This window comes from Polistes dominula, unplaced genomic scaffold (genome assembly GCF_049000335.1).
Source record: "Polistes dominula isolate Pdom_NZ unplaced genomic scaffold, Pdom_raw_medaka contig_77, whole genome shotgun sequence".
Taxonomy (NCBI): Eukaryota; Metazoa; Arthropoda; class Insecta; order Hymenoptera; family Vespidae; genus Polistes; species Polistes dominula.
This window is the reverse complement of record NW_028301152.1, coordinates 7,256,996-7,278,264: the sequence shown is the minus strand read 5'-3', so window position 1 is coordinate 7,278,264 and position 21,269 is coordinate 7,256,996. Positions and strand designations below refer to the sequence as shown.

Sequence of the window (21,269 nt, the reverse complement as noted above, 5' to 3'; positions counted from 1 at the left end):
GTTATTCCTATCAACGATGAATATCTATCAAGATAATCATATTATGCAATGAAAACTAACTACATGGTGATGTAATTATTATCTTGGTATTTATTTTCTCTTCGTGGTAAAAGATTAATTGGTATTACATTGATTTATTATTGATAAATTAATTATCGAATATATTTTTATTTAATTTTCATTTAATTAATTATTTATTATATAATATATTAAAATTTAATATTATTATAATATATAATATAATTTATATTATATTATAATTTATTTTATATTTATTTTACATAGTTATAATTATAATTTTAATTTATATTTAATTACTATATAATATAATTAAATTTATATAATATAATTACTATATTATATAGTAATTATATATATATATACTATAATTATATAGAAATTATATAAAAATTAATTACTACAATTATTATAGTTATATATATACATAATATAATATAATATCTAATTTAATTATTAAATATATTTATTTAATTTTCTCAATTATTCAAAATTTATTTTTGTTTGCTTTAGACTCAAAGGGGTTATTTAAGTTTGGAATTTTGAGAAATTCGTTTTTTTTAATTCTTTTTTCATTTTCTGAAAGTATAAACCTTTAAAGATATGTTCCTATAAAAAAAATGAAAAAATTTGAAAAATTTTTGAAACTATAGTCATTTTAATTCGATAGAATCAGATACTGTTCAATTTTACTTTAAAACTTTAAATTCGCTTTTACGAAACTACTTTTCTCAAGCTGGTCGATATGATATCTCGAGTTCTATTTATCCAATCGACTTCAAATTTAACAAATATCATTATTTTAAGATTAAAATAATTTTTTTATTATTGTAATTTCTATTATTAAAGCAACTTTTCTAAGAAAGAATATTTTTTTTTATTTTAGATGAACACAAATCTTAAATCATGTTAACCATGAGGGTGAAACTAGCAACCTAACCTAAACAAAAAAAAATAATAGCCCCAGAACTAACAAAATACTCTCTTTAGGCTGTGAATTTAGGGATAACAGAACGATGTCCTAATAAGAATAATAATAAGAATAAGATGTTAACCATTACATCACTGTTTTTTCCATGACCATATTTAAATCGCTATAAGTCCTTGAATTTTTATTTTTATTATTTTTATAATTTTTTGTGTATGTTTGTAAAATATGGTAAAAATATTACTAGTTTTTTATTAGTAATTTTCATATAGTGTAACTTCCTAATTGTTTTCACAAATAGAATTATAATTTATTATTACTATTATTGAATTAATTTTAATATAGTAATAATTTTTAGAATTACATTTAATATTATTTAAACTGTATACATATAAATATAATAATATTAGCTATATCTTGATTGAAAAAGTAATTTATTATTCAATCTATAATTATATTAATTTATGTAATTAATTACTTGATTGATGTTCAACTAAAAAATTTGTATTCTTATTCAATGTTAATTTTAATAATAATTAGGTATAGCATATGTGAAAAAATTAATACATGAAAAAAACACATAATTCAAATATAACTTGCTAATACTTTTCACTATACTAATATATAAAAAGTTTATTATTATTATTGATTATATTTACGTTATTCGATCAAAACTAATAACAAAAAATAATGAATAATCGTAAAAGTCGATTACTTCTTCAAATAATTCGTTGTAACAAACTTTTCTTTTTCACATTTCATCGACAATGCTTTTTACAGCAATAATCATCAATTAACATAATCAGTGTCGTGTAAATTAAATAATACTGACCTAACTTCGAAGTAAACATACATCTCACAATCAGACCATTCGATATTTTCATTATTCGTACGTTGATCGTTTACGACCCATGTGACACGTAACGAAAAGTTTTAGTAAAAATTCGATTGGATGATAGAAATCGTGTTAAACAATGTATTCAATTCAACAATATCTTCATAAAGTTATTTTTCTTGTGTTACGAGAAAAAGCACTTTCTCTAGTCAATATAAACGTTCTCAATAATATTCGCACTTTTATTCTTAGAAAAATGAGTATTATAGACGATGACGTCACTCATGACTATAAACGTTCATCTCTCGATAATTTTTATATATACTGTATAAAATACCTAACATTATGATTTACTAGATAGAAATTTTCTAGTCAAATATTATCTATCATTTCGTAGACACATTTATGAATTACCAGAAAACGTTGTCTTCATGTGAAACCATTCAACATAGGAAGATTCGTTGCTCTATCCTTGTATAAAAGTCTTAAAAATACTTTTTTTAAGCTTATATGAGCGGACATACCGGGTGACTTCAAAGTAATAATTCCAATGAAATGAAGTTATAGAGGAAATAATTTTCAACAAAAAAATGAAATAAGAAATCGGTTTGTTTAGTTGAAAACAATATCCCCTTTCTTTTCTTTCACACTTTACTTCCTTTCAATTGATTCATAACATCTGAGACACTCTGTATGTAATACATATGTGTGTACATGGAAGATTTATTGAAAAGTTTGACAGACGAATGGATATATATATATATATTAAGCATAGCTGTTTTCAAACTGAAGAAAATCGGAAACGAAAAAGAAATAACCAAAAAGAAAGAACTAAAAAGAAAAAACTAAGTTCGAGTTAAAAATCGTTGTTGCGTGTTATTATTGGTAGATAGCCAGACCATGTATATACGTGGTATCTCTTTTTTAAATCTTTTTCTTTGAAGCAGGGAGAATAGATAAACGGGTATTTACACGGTGACAGAATAATGATAGATTTTTGTCTTTTCGTTGAAAACCCATCATCTAACGCTATTACTACGTTCTATCCATTTCCTATTTTTTTTTTTTAAATACGTAGTACATTCCCGAGAAAGATAGAAACAGAAAGAGATATAACCAAAGATATTAATAAATCAGTGTCAAATTTGTAATTCTTTAATACACGCGTATTTGACGTATAATAAATTTCTTTTTAAGATTCAAAAGATTCCTTAAATCAAACCTTACTTACGTGTATATAATAATGACGCAACATTGTCAGCACATTTAAGTCTTCCTTGCACGGTAAAAAACATATACTGCACCATAAACGGTTATACTCATCACGTTTACAGTACGTTGGTAGTACGCGTTTATTTGTATACAAGGTGAGTCTGTTAAAATAAAAATCTCAAATAATTAGTAAATTATTCGTTATATGAAAAAATGTTTTAAACAAAAGATTTTCATGATATCTAGGAGGACACGTAAATTACTCTAATTTATTTTTTATTACACGTTAGTAGTACACGTTTATTTGTATACAAGGTGAATCTGTATAACAATCTTAAATAATTCGTAAATTATTCGTTGTATGAAAAACTGTTTTAAACAAAAGATGTTCATGATATTTAAGAAAACACGTAAATTAATCTAATTTATATTTTATTACACGTTAGTAGTACACGTTTGTTTGTATACAAGGTGAATCTGTATAACAATCTTAAATAATTCGTAAATTATTTGTTATATGAAAAAATGTTTTAAACAAAAGATTTGTATGATATTTAGGAGGACACGTACATTACTCTAATTTATTTTTTATTATCTTACTTTTAAAACAAGTTTTATTTTGAGAGTGATATTCGAGATGGTGTCCATTACAGTCAATGCACTCACTTACGATACAAATGTCCATACTATGTGAAATTTGTTATGTACCGATTTGAGGATTATGGGTAATAGCTGTTAAAGTAAAGATACGATATCTTTCGTTACTTACAATTTTAAAATACCTTTCACATTTTTATACATTTAAATTGCCATGTTTTTTGTTTCTGGTTAACAATAAACCTTATTAAGGTAGAATGAAATGGCTGATTTCGATCAGAATATTTAACTTGGTACAAACTTTTAATGTATTTTCTTCAGACTCACCATAAACAATTATTATATCGTATTTTTCAGTGTTACTGAGCATTGTAATAAAAATGTACCACCTTTTTTAAAACGACTTTAACGTTTACTAATGTAAGATACTAAATGAACATTTTATGTTGATGATTTTTAGTATTTTACTGAAAACATGTTTACAAATATGGCCTACAGTTGTAAACAAAGTGGTTTTAAGAACTAAGTTGATTAAAAGTATTTTAAAAAATTTTTTAAATCTTACATTGTGTGTGTGTATAATACTTTTCACTCAAAGTTTGATGACATATCCAAATTTGACAAAAAATATTAAATATTTGATTTAAAAAATAATATAAAGTGACCCTAACATTTTTATAAAAAAATAAGACATTATTAAAACAAATTAGAAAATTGCATGTCCTCCTAGACAGCATTAAACTTTTGTTTAAAATCTTTCATCATATATAAACCTAACATCACATAAATACTATATTATTTGAAGTTAGCATATTAGTAGATTCATCCTGTATATGTGACCATTAAAACATGGAATCCGTTAATCCATGAAATGAATAGTTAAACTATGAAATAACTTCACACACTGACTCGTTAAAGTATGAAAAAGGCAGACTTACATACTTTAACTAGGGATCCTGTAGGAGGGATGCGCCATTCATAATCAGCTCATGTGCCATTGGCTGAAAATTTTGGGGGACTGCTTGAATTTATAATTATTTTTTCGTGTAACCTATTCTATTTTAATATAAATTTTTAATTATCATTAAATGTAGTTCATTTTTTTTCTGTATTTGATGCAATTCATTATTTCATAATTATTTCAATGTTTAAATCATTCCAGCGCAAAATCGAGTTCCGGTCCCCCAGCAATGTACATGGCGCATCCCTCCCATAGGATCCCTAACTTTAACTAGGTAATATAAAAATTCACGAAAAGTAACAAAGTTAAAATTTAATTCATAAGATTAGATAAGATAGAATAGCACAATTAACAGAGTATTGGTTTTCAAAGTAATTTTCAAAAAGATAAGAACATTGTTGTATTGTAGAAAAAAAGTAGTCTTTAAAAACAAATCAAATTATAAGTTTAACTATAATAAGATTCTTTTTATATGCTTTCCTTAAAACACCTAGTTTTTTGTGTAAGCTTTAGGTTTTTCATGAATTAATAGTATTATACACTTTATATATATATACATGGAATAATATAAAATTACAGTAAAGTAAATATTTGGTAAGATTATAAAATAGATTTTAAGTCCCAAAATGGTCCCCTTTATGTTATACAAGTCTTATCTTATATTAAATAAGAAAAATATCACACATTACATGATCTAATAAAAGTAACAAATTCGATTATCTCTTGTAATAACATTGGTAGGTAATGTTAATTACGAATTTTACACCAACGAGATTTAACTAATTGTACGATATGTTATGCAAGAGTTAGTTGTGCAATAAGTATTAAGTATAGTCATCTAACAATCGATATACTACGATAAGAAGCTTTGAGATCATTAAATGTGGTTCTCATTTATTTTTTACAAATATTCAAAAATTTGCCAATTAACGAATATAATTTATAATTATATTTATAAAATTCATTTAATCTAATATATTATAACTTTTTATTACAAAAAAATAAAAAAAGAACATTAAAATTTGTATTTCAAGCTTGTTATGAAAACAATTGTAATTTTAAATGATATTAATGAGAATAAAACTAACATGAAAATTATATGAAAATAGTAAATGAAATTGAATGAAATATTAGCTGAGGAAAATAATGAAAAATGTTTGCTTTGAGAGCACCTGCTTTAAAGAAACATAGTTAAAACCCTACAAATTCACATAATACATGTCGCGGCTTCCTTATAAAGCTAGCATTTTTCAATACCAAGGTCTGCACTCGGAAGGAAGATCACAGTCTTTCCGTATAGTGCGTTTCGATCAACTACTTTTTAAAGTATTGTTAACAAACACGTAGGATTTTTGATCGAAAACGTACATTATTTTCTTCATTATTAAAATTAAACATCCTCCTACGTCGTTTAATATTGTAAAAAAAAAAAAAATAATAATGAAATTTAGAATATGGTAAAAACAAGTGGAAGTGAAGGTTTAGTGTTGTAATTCGAATAATAAAAAGGAAAGAAAGAAAAAATTTTTTGTTTGTCTTCGTTAAAAGCATTAATTACTGAAAAAAAGTAATTAATCAAAAAAAAAAAAAGATAGAATGGAAAAATATCGTCAATGGGGTGTCATTTTCGTGATCATAGCTGCATGTACTTGCGGAGTGCGTACAGAATGTGAATCACGAGGACACATTTCTTTATTGACGAGCATTCACGATGACGCACCCTGTAAAAAAATATCAACTAAAGGTGTTTTGCTTTACGAGGCCGCTAAATTATTGATGGAGATTCATAACAATAAATCTAATACTATGGATATTGGTAATTATTATGTTGTTACATTTGTCAACGTTTTATAATATTGAAATGATAAAAACAGTTGTTAATTGAATCAATATTTTTCAACATTTTTAATCAGTGTTCTAAATAAATAGTTTTAATATTTTGGAATTATTTTTATTGAATATTTTGAATAAACAATCAATATTTATAATATAAAATGTTAGTATGTAATAACAGTGGTCAATATAAGAATTGTCAGTTTTTTAAATAAATAATCTGTATTTAAATAAAAATATTTCTAAGTATAATAATTATCAAATTATTTTCAATTTATATTTAATATTTATAATAATAAATAATAAATATTTAACAACATAAACTCTCACATTTAATAACGCAACTCCAATCCAACTCTTAACACAGCCTTGACATTTAATATTTAATAATAAATGAAATCTTTTAATATTCTGATCATTTATTTTTTTATTTAAACAAAGATTTATTTAGTCAAATATTAATCAAATAAATAGAAGTATAATAATAAGATAAAATCTATATTACAGATATAGCGGTTTTCGATACATGCGGCAGCATCACAGGTGCATTGAAAGCTTCCATGAAAGCTTTAGTTTCAGCGGACATTAATTGTTTGCAAGCTCCTCATTATTTGGGTAAATATTTTTATTATTTAAAAAAAGATTTAATGAAGAATATTTTATATGATATCTATATAATCAATCCTTTTTAACGTATAGGTATAATTGGTCCTGATACACCAACAAATGCCGAAGCTGTTCACAAAGTAACATCTGTGTTAAAGATACCACATATTGTGAGAAAAGCATCTAACGCGCCATATCTTCATCAACTCATTCACGAATCCGATTCCTATTTGGTAGAGGTAACTGAAACATTTTTTAATAATAATATTGCAAGATGATACACAAAATGGATGCCCAATGTTTTACTTCTTGTAATCATATTCAAAGAAAATTCAAAAAAAATATTATTTCGAGTTGTATATTAAATAAATTAATGTTAATGATAATTATATAAAATAAAAATTGATAAGTTTATACAAATTTAAATGTTTTAAGAACATTTATTATATTATATTGGGTTATGAACAGCTCGCATGGGTTACGAGTTGGATAATTTTATACAGCGTGTATTTAATAACTGGACACGATTATAATTTTGTTTTTTAGAAGATAGTATAATTTAGTATAATTAAAATAATATTAATTATAAATTAATAATTATAATAATTATAATTTATTATATTTAATATTATTATAATTATTAAAGATAACAAAATTTTCCATTGCTTATCAAAGTCTTATTATTAAGTAATGTGAGTTTTAGTAAAAAATGTGTAAATGCAACTTTGCAATTTTTAGTTATTAGATATATTTTAAATATAAATAACATCAAAATAAAATATTATTATTTTTAGGGAGTTTTAAAAGTCATTGAAATGCTAAAATGGAAATCATTCACATTGGTGGCTAATAGTGACGAAGATTTAGATGATGATGTACAGAATATTGCTAAGAAATTAACTATGGCGGCTATTGCAAAGAACTTGTGCGTTATTGTTCACAATGATGACAACGATGACGATAATGAGAAAGATAAAGGTAAAACATATTTTTTTTTGTCCAAATAAATAATTATTTACGATGGTCTATCAATAATTATCACGTTAATTATTATTTTTGTAGATTATACGTCGCATGTTGTTCATATTGGACAACCTGACGAAGGATTCTTTAATAAACTAGTAAACGCAACTATTCTTATTGTTAGTGAAGGAAATCTCGATGAACATGTTAATAATCTTGATACATCTAACACCATATTACTTTTGGAAGATTCAAGGTAGTTATTTTTACATTTTTAACATTAACAATTAGATATATACAGTATCTCAAAAGTTGCATTACTGAAAAAATAAGAAAACATCAATATTGTTTTATTAAATATAATTACAATATATTTTGTATTTCATTACATTAATGTATTATATAGTTAAAATTATGAATAAGATTTTAATAAAAAAAATAGCAATATTAGCAACTATGATTTTAATAAATAAATAATAGTAACAAACATTATGATTGTATTACATAAAGAGAAGAATTACCTGGACTCGAAGCAAGGGTCGATAAATCAAAATGGTGGTCTCACGGTGAAGGAACAGGAAAATATGACGCCGAGGAGTTAAGAGAAGTGAGATGGCTCGAAGATGCTATTGAAATTTATACTAAAGCAATCGAATCAGTATGGTAAATATTAAAAGATAATTATTCTCATTTTTACTATTATCTTAAATTGTTATTCATAATGTTATTATTATTTTTAGTAAAAAGAAAAAGTGCAAGAATCCAATGAACTCCGTAGATTGGAACAACATTCTATCGAATGTAATTATATCGCATAATGCAGAATCACAAGAGGCACCTCAATCTCTTGATCTTTTGATAAAAAAGAAAGATTCCAAATTAGATAATCTAGGTAACGTCATTATACAAAAGAATAAAGTAAAGATACAATGGGAAGAAGATAACGATGATGACGATGATAAAAATGATGATAATAAGGATGACGATGACGAAGATGATGACGGTATTCCTGATGTTTTTGAAAAAATTATATCAGAGGAAAAAGGGACTCCAGTTGGATGTGCAACGAAAGAAATGAAAATGCTTCATGAACATGAACATGATTCTACGCATGTTCTCGTTACTGAAATGGATGACAACGAATGGTGGACTATGGTAAATAAACTTAGACAAAGTCCTACTTTCTTATCTTATTCGTAAATAGTTTTATATGTGGGTCTAGACAGGAAAGTGATATTTTGTTTTACGAGACGTGAATATTTTTGGCCAAGGCGCCAGACGAAAGTTAAGAAGTATAGCGAATACAGTGGTAGTCACTTTCCGTTCGAAATTCACGTTGTATTTTTTTTCTACGATCTATTACAAATACCATTAAAATCACAAATTATTGCTCATATTTTATAATTTTAACTGGGTATCATTGTTGGCATAAATACGATAAAATTTAACAAATTTCATTATAATCTTTTCAGCCATTTTGTAATTTATGATAATGCTCTAGTTACATTGTAGGTTTTTGTTGGAAAAATTAAGAGGTTAAAGTAGGTTAGAGATGAAAAACATGAAATGTTATGCACTTAATCAGAGATTGAATTAGCACAAAGATTTACTTTACTAAACTCATTATTTTGACAAAAAATTTAAGAAACTGTAGATAAATATATACATATCTGTAATTTAGTAACTAATGAATCAAACTACTAACTAATCAAAAGTATTTGAGATATTCTAATTTATGGTCAGAGTATTTAATGATAAAATTAGTTTAAAAATAATTCTCTTATTACTTTTTATTCCAAAATGCCAATGACGTCATGCGAAAAGTATTTACTTTTCCGTAAATTAGTTTCTTTTGCAATCAAAAATTCTATTACAGAAAAAGATCATTTTCGGATATCATTTTTAAATATTAGAAAAAAATTACATTGCATATCTTTTGCAAGAAATAATTATTTATACATCTAAACCGAAAATTGATATTTTGTTATCGAAACGTAAATATTTGAATTAATTAAAAATTTGTCATGCAACAATAATTATATCACTTTCCAGCAGAAATACGCAAACTATTGTTTGTCCATATAGAAAATATTTACTTTTTCATCTGTTAAATTATTTTTCAATTAATTAAATTTGTTCAATAGGTCGGTACTGTCAGTGGCGTAGGAGTTGCAATGTTCATCGTTGGTATTCTTGCTGTTTACATTGTGTATACCAATATCCGAGGTCCTGTACAGAAAAATAACAAATCTCGTCTTGAGAGAGACACGAGCTTAAGAAGAGTCGGTAGTGATAGAGAATTACCAACAACTGGTCGTAATACAAGACAAGCTCGTGGTCCTCAAAGGAGAGACAGTAACAGAAGCATCAGAAGTAATATTTCCGATAAAAGTGTTTAAAAACATAATACTTACAGAACATGTAAGGCTTCTCTGTAAAAAAAAAAAAAGAAAAAAAATTAATATTATAAACTCGATTAAAACGAGTGCAATTAAATCCTTGTAGAAATAAAATGAAAAAGAAATTTTCTTAGTAGTCGATGGCAGATAAAAAAGCAGAAAAAAACGAAATTATATCTCGAGTAATTTATTGCAAATAATAACTCTTATGCGTCATCAACTGAATATATTAAACGATTGATTTATTCTATCAACTTATTTTGCCATCTTATTTAAACGTCATCTAAAATATATCTTTCCATCCATTGATATTGACTTTGCAATGTTAATTAATACGTTTACAGGTTATATACAGTTTTACGTTTGTACATTAGGATTTCTGTTAACTATTTTAAATACATCAATTTCCTATTCATCTTTAATTATCTGTAACCCTTAATCAGCAATACGAATATATCATTATTTTTTAAAATTTATTTTATTTTATTATATTATGAAACTACTGTTAGTTCGAAATACATGAGAAATACGTTTAGTATGATTTATATTATTGTTAACGGCCATACCGTGCTGAAAGCACAAGTTCTCGTCCGATCACTTAAGTTAAGCAGCACTGGGCACGGTTAGTACTTGGATGGGTGACCGCTTGGGAACACCGTGTGCTGTTAACATTTTTTTTTTTTTTAAATAAAATTAAATAAAACAATGATAATTTATTGATTGAATAAATAAGAAATCATATTATATGTAAAATATGATTAATTAATGATTTTATATTATATTATATATAATATAAAATCATATAAAAAAAATAACCAAGTTTTGTTTTTACCAACTGAATACGGTTCTACACCAAAATAAAGTTAAAATTACTTATTGATCCACCAGATGACGTTTCAGTCTACGGTCCTATATTGCTCTCTCTTCATTCGATCTATAACTTTCTTCATTCTTCGCCTGATTAAAATACATTTATTTATATGATTCAAGTATGTACAGTGGTGCAATAAAGTTATAGGTTATACAGTATTATTATATATATTATATTACAATTAATTATTTTAAAAACGTGAAACACAACTATGGCATCAATAGATATTAATCTAGAAAATGTTAACAGAAAACAATGTAAAAATATACGATCTGTGTTTTACAAGAAACCAATTAAAAAATGTAATTATAACTTAGATGTTGACAATGTTTATAATCCTCAAGAACTTAGACGACAGCAACTTTTAGAAATTCAAAAAAGTAAGTATTATTATATGTTAAAAAAATAATGTAAATATATTCTTAGTGAATTAAAAATAAAAACTATATGATTCTAAAATAACTATATTGATTAACTCATTTAATTCTCATTATACATTAACAAGTAATTTATTATAAAGCATTCTTAATAATTTATTTGAAAATAATTTTTATAAATATTTCATTGAACTGTGATTGTAAATTTACATTAAAAAACTAAACTGTCTGGAAAAACGTTGAATGTATATCGTTTATTTTTTTTATATAGAAATAGAAATATCATGTTTAATACTGGACGAGATATATTTGATATTTTTAACTCTAAAAATAAAGAATATGAAGATAAAGAAGATATGGAAATTGAATATTACAATAATAAGTCTTGGAGAAAATATGAACGATGTAAACAGTATGCCAATCAATTTATGTTATCAGAATGGATGTTCGAAGCACCTCAAGATATTCTGGAAAAATGGATGGTAGTTCCTTGTCCTGAAGGCAAAAGAACTTTACTAATTGCTCACAAAGTATGTATAATAAATATATAGTATTCATTGATATTAATTTAAACATAGTCAAACATTTTATTCTAAATCAAAACATTATTATTACTTTTAATAGAATAAAACAAAAGCTTTTAACAAACGTGGTATCAGATTGGGAAAATTTCAATCTGCGCTGCCAGGAGGAAGTTCCAATGAACATAGTAGTCGTTGCACTATTTTGGATTGCATATGGATAGAAAGTCGAAAAACATATTATGTTTTGGATGTACTGGCTTGGTCTAATCAGTCCCTTATAAATTGTGATGTAATGCATAATATTATTCATATCATTGAATATATATTATAAGAAATTGATTGATTAATTTTCTTTTTAATGATATTTTTCATTTCAGACAGAGTTTCGATTTTTTTGGTTAATATCAAAATTTCAAGAAATACAAGAATTACAAAGAGGTGATACCTATAACAATAGATATCCTATTTTATTACTTCCACATATAAATTTTGATTGCAATCTAGAATCATCGTTAGGAAATTTAAATGAATTAACACCATTAGATGGATTATTATTTTATCATCGTGATGGATTATACACTAAAGGTCGTACACCTCTTGTAACATGGTTGAAACTTTTTATGTTACCTGAAATACTTGGAATATCTTTACCTCCATTTGACGAGAAACCTGATGGTTATGTAGATATCAGACAATATTTATTGAATCTCAAAGAAAAGAAAAATAATTCAAAATCACAGATAACTAGTGTAAGTTTGAAAAACATTAAATATCTATAGATGTTTATTAAAATAATTATTACCAAGTATATTCAAATATATGTTATAATTGTTTAGTGCATGCCATGTCAGTCTTATATTTCATATTTGATCTCTAAAGAAAATATTCTTGAATTACTTGGTTATGCAATGTGATAAATAATCATTTTCATTGTTTTTATATTTATTATATTTATTTTATATATATTATAGATGGATATTGTAGACGAGGAAGTTGAAATGACATAAGTTTTACCTTAAACATAATAGATGACTGAAAAGATAAACAATATGAATGTAAATGGTTATTATATAATTGAATATTTATGAACAATTTATCTATACAATATTAAAAAGAAATATATATATATATATAAAGAATATTAAAAAGAAATAAAAGAAAGAATAAACATATTACACATACTAAAATCAATTGTTATAAAAATGCATGAAACATGTCTACAGATTTCTCCATCATATATGATAAAATACGCTTTTGACAATATGGGTCCATTATCTTCATCTACAAAATGGTAATAAATTATTAATAATTTATAATTCTGTCTCTCGTTTCTAATTTTAATTGTTATTTAAAAATATATATTATTAAATTAAAAAATCAATTTACAATTAATAACTAACCTTGTTACCCATTATAGTTGCAGCTGGTAAACTAATTCTGTGCAAACTGCATAATCCTAATTCTAATCCAGCAATGTTTTTTATTTGAGTGTATAAACACTTACGAAATCTTTGAATTTGTTCAATAGTCAACTCTGATATATCCGTTTCCATTTGATCACTTTGATTTTCTATTATACTGCAAATTAATTTATAATATTAATTTTTATAATCAATATGTTATTAATATTATAACAATATTGAAACGTACGCATTTAAAATATTAATCAGATCTAAAATTTTAAATAGAACACTAATCGTATTATTAATCGGTAATCCAGGTACTTTAAATTCTAATGTAACATCCTTGTTTTTATTTAAATTGTCATTGTCATTAACAGGTACGATTATAATTGCAAGTAACCAAATCAAATCATCTTCCTCGATAGGTAATTTAATTATAAGACAATCAAACATGCGATTAAAAGTGGAATGTACAATGTTCATACACGGACGACTACCACGACATAACAATAATGGAAATCTAGTTGTATTGTTGTTACTTATATCATTTTTCTTCCATGATAGAAAAAATCCTTTATAAATACTTTTTTGTTCATCTTTATCTGATTTCTTTGCGAAAACTTCAACCTGAAATTAATTTATAAATATTTTTCAATAAATATTAGAAACGCATTATATGTAATTAAATATTATATATACAGTTTTATATATAAATTTGTCAAAATAATTTAAAAATAATAAGAATAGAAAATAAAAATAATGAATAAAATAAAAAAACCTTTATTGAAGGTTGATTTGTTGTTGTATCTCCTAGAATAGAAATATTAGCATTATATGTTACATTTTCATGTGATAAATTAGTTGCTATTTCTTCTCTTAATCGTTTTCCATATAATTTAAGAATAGTTTTATCGTCATATTGAAATCCAAACAACGTTGATACTCCAAATACATTCCAAGTTACAGATATTATATCTACAGTATGAAATTAACGTGATACTGTCAAATGTATTATAATATAAAGATTATTTTACGTAAAAGAACAAAAAAACAAAAACATACATTGTATTTAATTATTATACCTTGAGAATATGTGTTAATATCATCATCCAACCGTTCCTTATCTATAGTAAATGTTAATCTAGGTGTACATTGCGGTGCCTGCAATATTTGTTGACTAGTGCTAGGGAAACTATTCGAAATTTCCATCATGGACACACACAACACAAAATAAATATATCACTTAAAATACATGAAACATGAATGAAACATTAATACATTTATAAACTTTTACAAACTATTCTCCCGCCATTTTTAAAACATATACTTCAATGTCAAATAAGATGTGTAAGTTTCTTATAATTTGATATCAAACGACGCGACTGCCAACTAGCGGATAATAATGGTATCAAAAATACGCAGAGTGTATCCGAATGTCGGTAAAACAGAATAGAGGGTGATTTTATTATTTTAAAATTTTACGAAATTCAAAATTCCGGTTTATAGTTATACGTAATTACAATTTTATTTTACAAGAATTCTTTTTTAATTTTGCAGATCGATCAACATTTATTGGAAACATGATGCCGACCATGGAACAACTTTTTTCGATCTGCCTTACCATGATTTTTTATTCGAATTTTAAAAATTTATTTTAATTGCTATGGATGTATTTTGACTTTCAGGTCAAAATTATAGTTTCTTTTTGATTCATTTTTGTCATTATAGACTTTTGATAATAAATAATGTCTTTGAGCTGTAATTTTTTTGAAGTTAAGTTACTGACTAAGCAGTTGTCGGATGAACATGAATATTTTTTTTATCAAGAAATTAAACCTTTAAAGACTTAAACTCTTTCGGAAATGAAAATGACTTGTTTCTTCATAATTCCTTATTTTTTAAACTACAAAAGATAAGACCTTATTGACAAAATTTGCGAACGTTGGAACCGGTATCTAAAGGTGAGTAATACTTGACTAATTTCTATTTTAAATAGCATTTGAACTAATAGATTAATACATAAATATAATATTTTATTTTAAAATACATCCACATTATGTAAAATATATCAAAACTTTTTTTAATATTTACGATTTCAAATAGTATTTTACCCAGCTCTGCCAATATTCTTAAACAGAGAACGGCAGGAATTTCGTTTACTATCTAATAATGATAATAATAATAATAATAAACTAAATAAATAAATAAAAATAACAATACAAATTTATCAATATCTAAAATAATTGGAAAAAAGTGAATGAAACATTGAGTATTATTCGAATTACCTTGACTTGTTTTAATCCGATTAGATATGTTCATATCTTTACAGTAATATAAACAATTAAGTTAGATAAAACAAAATAAAAAAAATAAGAAGTAAAATAGAAAAAAGAAAAAAAAGGGGAAGGATGACAGAGTGAATTCATTTGATTAGGCTGTTTCTTGCGCATGCATTTCAATGATATGAACATTTATTCTATCTCTTTCTTTCTTATAGCAGCTGCTTGGTTTGTCACATGTTTGTAAATAAGTATACGTACTTACTTACACATACAAATACTACTACATACTAAATCCCATGGTAAGAACAGCTTTCAGCTTGAACGAAGTCCTCAGTACGACTTTCACGATGTCTGTGGCTGGTAACGATAACGGGATACTTAAATTGCTTGAAGATCTTCTAAGGATCCTTAAAGAGGAAAATATTTTTGATCCTAATGCTCCAGTAGTTAATTTTCGTCATCCTACTGATCTCAAGGTAAATAATAAATAGTGATTGTGTTTAAAATATTAAGTTTCATTACTGAAAAATAAACATGAATTGTTGATTTACGATAATGACATGGTTGAGATTGAAAAGTGTAAGGTGTATATCAGTTTACTTATAGGTATATGTAGATTCTTTTTTTTTTTTTTTATTAACTTTTTAATCGTCGAGAAGTGAAACTTGTTGTTGAAGTGTTCTCTTGTGGACAATGCACGGAAAAGTAAACATTTTTTATACTTACAAATAAAATTGTGAGTTTTACTCTATTGAAATTATGATATAAATAATTACTGTTGTATAAAATCGTTATCTCTGTAAATTTAAATTAATATAAATATTTACATTTTGTAGCCTTGATCGAATCAAATTTTAATGTCATTATTTTTTGATACAGTGTGATCTCTTTTTAACTGTGTAATTGTTAGAACGTGATACCTTTTTTCGTTAACGTTTATGTTTACTGTAAATATTATTGTAAAATATAAATATTTTTATAGCCATTGATAACGTTATGGAAAGTATTTTACACGAAAAGTCAATTTTTTTTCGATATAGTAAGAAATAAGTATAATTTTTATTTTAGTTTTTTAATTTGATTTATTTTCACAATTATGCTAGATGAATTTCTTTTTATTATAAATAAATATTAAATAATTGATATCCGTATTGTTTTTTGATATTTTGTCGTCAATAAATTCATAATTAGTATAACAAATCTTAGTTTTTTAATTTTTAGAAAAATATATAAAATTTCGTATTTTGAAATATTCTTGATATATTTTTGGATTAAACGTACGTTTCAAAAAAATACTGTAATAATGTTCGATCGTTCCAATAAAATGGATAATATTATTCAGTGTGTGTGTGTGTGTACATGCACGTTCGTTGAACTTATGTTCAATATGTCATTTTTTTATCAGCTTCGCATTTTACCATTAATCTTTGACTCCATGAACATTATCATACTTCTATTGGGTTACTAGGAAAGTTCATGCCGATTTATAATTATGTGTGTGTGTGTGTGTATATGATTTATATTATTAAACATATTATCAATTTTTTTCAAAATTTGCATAAACTGTTAAGTTTTCTCTATTTTCGATGGTCCTTGTTGAATTTAGGTTTTTTTCCAAAATGTTCTGCGTCAAACTTTTTTTTTCGTATTTTAATGAAACAATGAAACAACTTTATTGCATATTTCGTGTTGTGCATTTTCCAAATGGTTTAAAACTATTTTTAGTTCGATTTTTAGTTCCTTATTGATATCATTACTTTCAATGTACTGACCTTGTTCAAATTCGTTCATGGTTTCATCGACTTTTCCAGCGATTGACCAAATTAAACGAAATGGTCGACCTCAAAATTCTTCATTTCCAATCAGTGGTTTAAATTAATTAAATGTAGCAGCTAATAAAGAACATATTACAACGTGTTTTTCACCGATATGATATTAGAAATATTTTAAAAGCAAAAAATATGTTAAAATTCAGTAATTTTAATCCCGTTGAAAATTAATGAGATGAATTGAATAGGAAAATTTGGAAAACTCAGATTTGTTCAATAGCTGAATTAAAATAAAAACACGAAAATATAAAAATTGTGATATTTACAAATATTTCGATTAAATATTGACAGCTTTTGTTAATAAATTAGCTTGAACTTTTTTGGATCATTCGATTAATTTTATTTTTGTTTTTACTTTTTAAATTGAATTATCTTTCTTATTAAATTTCTATATGTACATTTTCAGGAATTATTTTCATTTAAATTATCACAAGATGGGAGCACTCCCGAAGCAATGGATACTGTAATACGAAAAATAATCAAATACTCTGTTAAAACTTTTAGTCCTAACTTTCACAATCAACTTTTTGCCGGTGTGGATAAATATGGAATGGTTGGTGCTTGGCTTACCGAAATTTTAAATACGAGTCAGTAAGTTTCGTATTATCAACAGGTTTAGCAAAATGTAATCTAATTCATAATTGAAAATTACGTTTAATGTAAAATCAGTCTATTAATTAAATAATTAATAATAATTATTAATTAATGAAGAATCATTGATTGATAAATAAGAGAAGTAATGAAAATCATGTAGACAAAGTTCATCATTCATTCAATAATCATTAATAACGTGATATAATTAATTATACTTTTGATTAGAATGGAATCAGTCATTTGTAATATAAATTCATCCGTTTATATGGATTTTATATAAATTTAATATTTTTCTGTTTTTTTTTTTTTTTTTTTTACATTTTGTACGTGGATAAAAATACATTATTATCCAGCTCTGTAAATTAATTCGTTCTTTAACATTTTGTAATGGTCTGTTAAATAATCTTTTTAAGGTACACATATGAAGTGGGTCCAGTATTTACGTTGATTGAACAAGAGATAATAAACGAATGTTTGAAGCTTGTTGGTTATCCATTAATGCCGGATGCTGATGGGATTTTCTGCCCAGGTGGTAGTATATCTAACATGTACGCCATGGTAATGGCTAGATATAAGGCATTACCGGATATTAAAAAAAGGGTGCCAGTACTTTTCCTGCTTTAGCATGTTTTACTAGTGAAGAAAGTCATTATTCTATAATGAAGGCAGCTCATTGGTTGGGTATCGGAACTGATCAAGTTTACAAGGTTTCTATGCATTGTATCTTATATTTACCTTTTAAGTGTCATGTGGTTTACCGATCAGACTATAGGAACATATTCTACAAATGGATAATGAAATAAGAGAAAAATAACTGCAAAATTCATGACTTGTTTTAGATCAAGACTGATGAGTCAGGAAAGATGATACCAGCAGAGTTGAGAAATGCAATACAGGAGGCCAAGAGTAACAACAAATTGCCATTTTTTGTTAATGCAACATGCGGAACAACAGTTCTTGGTGCGATCGATCCACTACATGAAATATCTAGGATCTGCAAGGATGAGTCTCTTTGGATGCATGTTGACGTTCGTATTATTTTTATGAGAACACAAATGTTTATAAATTATTTTGCGTTGTCTATTGCAATCTTATATATTATAATTATTTAAACAGGCATGTCTAGGTGGAACTTTACTGCTTTGTAACACTTATCGGGAACGTTTGACTGGGATTGAGTTGTTCGTAATTGTTTTTATTATAAAAGTTATACTTTAAATTCATTATTTTGCATTTTTGCACTAAATGCATCCTTTTTGCAATTTATGTGAATTTAATTTGCTAAAGGGTGAATTTAAAGTACAAAACTTATATATCGAATTGAACAAAATCGAAAATAAGTTCAAATTTGATCATTTTCATTTTAGATCCGATTCAATTTCCTGGAATCCACACAAAATGCTTGGTGTACCTTTACAGTGTTCTGTATTTTTAGTAAAAGGTAAAAAAGCATTGCACGAGACTAATTGTGCCGGTGCGAAGTATCTTTTTCAGCAGGACAAATTTTACGACGTTTCTTATGACACTGGTGACAAGAGTGTGCAATGTGGTAGAAAGGTTTGTATTGGATTGCTAGAAAAGTACGTGCCGATTTAGAAAAAAGACTTTGTTTGTTTTGATAAAAGTGAGTTTAGTTAAATTTTTTTTTTGAAACCGGTTGGAGGGTAGATTTGGTTACAGATGAAATATTTTACGGAGTTAACATAACAATCGTTGAAAATTATTTTTAGGTAGATGCTATGAAATTTTGGCTTATGTGGAAGGCATATGGTTCAATTGGTTTGGATATATCAGTGCAAATAGCAATGTCAGCTGCTGAATATTTTAAAGATAGAATAAAGTTTATAGATGGTTTTAGGCTCGTTTTGCCTGACTTCGAGTGCAATACCATTTGCTTTTGGTAAATATTTCAAATGTGTCGTTCTCATTCATAAAATTAATGTATTTAGTAATCTCTTGTAGGGGTTAAATTCCAATTTAGTAGATTAAATTCATTTATAAATAACTTTCTTAATCATATTTAAATTTAAATATTTTCTAAATATTCATTTTTTTCTTAACATTCATCGAAACAAATGGGTTAAAAAATGTATGATAACATTAAACAAAAAAAAGTTTGACCTTTAGATTATTTTGACGCGTCTACTAAAAAAAAGTTGGTAGATTTAATTCCTCCCGCCCCTCCGAAGCAATTCAATTTTTATTTCAAATATGTTTTACTATGGTTAAGAATTATGACATATATCAAGATTTTCTTATCAGCTGCTATATAAATGCTTTTGATAAAAAAAGTCATGCTATTTGCCACGTTACATTTTCATTACTATTGCATTTGATAAATGAAAAATATGATAATTTTATTCATTTTGCATTAATAAACATTTAAACGTTTCTGTTTTGATTTTGTTGATTATTTAATAATAATTAAATAATTATATTTATCATTGATTAATATTATTCAATAATTATTATATTATTTATGAATTACTTTACTAATGAATCAAATTTTATAAGTTGTGCAGAAACCTATGAGAGCCTTTAAAATAATCAAAAATTAATTAAGTAGATCATATTTTAATTTAATTTTTTTTTAGGTACATCCCATCTAGTATGCGCGGCCAAGAAGAGACCCAAGAATGGTGGGATGAATTGTCCAGAATTACGACGTCGATAAAAGAAAAAATGGTACTTGATGGTACTTTGATGATTGGTTATACACCGTTGCCTAATAAAAATTTGGTAAATTTCTTTCGAATGGTTGTCACTTGCCATCCACCACCTTCGCATACTGATATGGACTATACCATTAAATTATTCCAAAAATATGGAGAAAAATATTAAATTAGACAAATTTTAGATGGTTTATCTCTCTGTCCATTTTTTGGTTACAAATTTTCTCATAATTCTTCTCTTTTTTTCTTTTAATTTCATTCTTATCATTTTTATATGTTATTTTGTATCATTTATTTTCTTAAAAAATAAATAAGTTATGTTAAGTATTACGAATTAATAATTATTTTTAAAAAATGTGAATAAT

The 21,269-nt window shown here is 25.4% G+C and overlaps 4 protein-coding genes and 1 non-coding gene across 6 annotated transcripts; 4 read left to right on the top strand and 1 right to left on the bottom strand.

The window, feature by feature from the left end:
* The first annotated feature begins 5,809 nt into the window (after positions 1-5,809).
* Positions 5,810-10,774, top strand: LOC107068892 (uncharacterized). Its single transcript, XM_015325719.2, has 8 exons — positions 5,810-6,367; positions 6,892-6,999; positions 7,084-7,229; positions 7,785-7,968; positions 8,053-8,209; positions 8,464-8,616; positions 8,694-9,108; positions 10,098-10,774. The coding sequence occupies exons 1-8, from the start codon at positions 6,148-6,150 to the stop codon at positions 10,350-10,352; spliced, it is 1,638 nt and encodes a 545-aa protein (XP_015181205.1). The 5' UTR covers positions 5,810-6,147; the 3' UTR covers positions 10,353-10,774.
* A 130-nt stretch (positions 10,775-10,904) lies between these two features.
* On the top strand, positions 10,905-11,023 carry LOC149030716 (5S ribosomal RNA). Its single transcript, XR_016178546.1, has one exon. It is a non-coding gene; the product is annotated as a 5S ribosomal RNA (ribosomal RNA).
* A 441-nt stretch (positions 11,024-11,464) lies between these two features.
* On the top strand, positions 11,465-13,256 carry Snup (snurportin-1). Its single transcript, XM_015325722.2, has 5 exons — positions 11,465-11,603; positions 11,872-12,130; positions 12,225-12,413; positions 12,502-12,873; positions 13,096-13,256. Exons 2-5 carry the CDS (start codon positions 11,885-11,887, stop codon positions 13,129-13,131), a joined length of 843 nt encoding a protein of 280 aa, XP_015181208.2. The 5' UTR covers positions 11,465-11,603; positions 11,872-11,884; the 3' UTR covers positions 13,132-13,256.
* LOC107068893 (uncharacterized) lies at positions 13,175-14,857 on the bottom strand. Of its 2 annotated transcripts, none has more exons than XM_015325721.2 (5): positions 14,610-14,857; positions 14,306-14,337; positions 13,775-14,154; positions 13,525-13,702; positions 13,175-13,405 (listed from the first exon to the last, which is right to left on the bottom strand). In XM_015325721.2, the coding sequence occupies exons 1-5, from the start codon at positions 14,737-14,739 to the stop codon at positions 13,319-13,321; spliced, it is 807 nt and encodes a 268-aa protein (XP_015181207.1). In that variant the 5' UTR covers positions 14,740-14,857; the 3' UTR covers positions 13,175-13,318. The 2 variants fall into 2 exon arrangements, with proteins under 2 accessions (XP_015181207.1, XP_015181206.1); XM_015325720.2 differs by having other exon boundaries at positions 14,306-14,502; positions 14,610-14,854.
* A 1,220-nt stretch (positions 14,858-16,077) lies between these two features.
* Positions 16,078-21,231, top strand: LOC107068896 (acidic amino acid decarboxylase GADL1). Its single transcript, XM_015325725.2, is given in 9 exon segments — positions 16,078-16,285; positions 18,045-18,229; positions 18,646-18,827; positions 18,830-18,939; positions 19,072-19,260; positions 19,349-19,413; positions 19,600-19,789; positions 19,963-20,132; positions 20,827-21,231. Coding segments are annotated over 9 exon segments (1,518 nt in total). The 5' UTR covers positions 16,078-16,105; the 3' UTR covers positions 21,074-21,231.
* Positions 21,232-21,269: the final 38 nt, after the last annotated feature.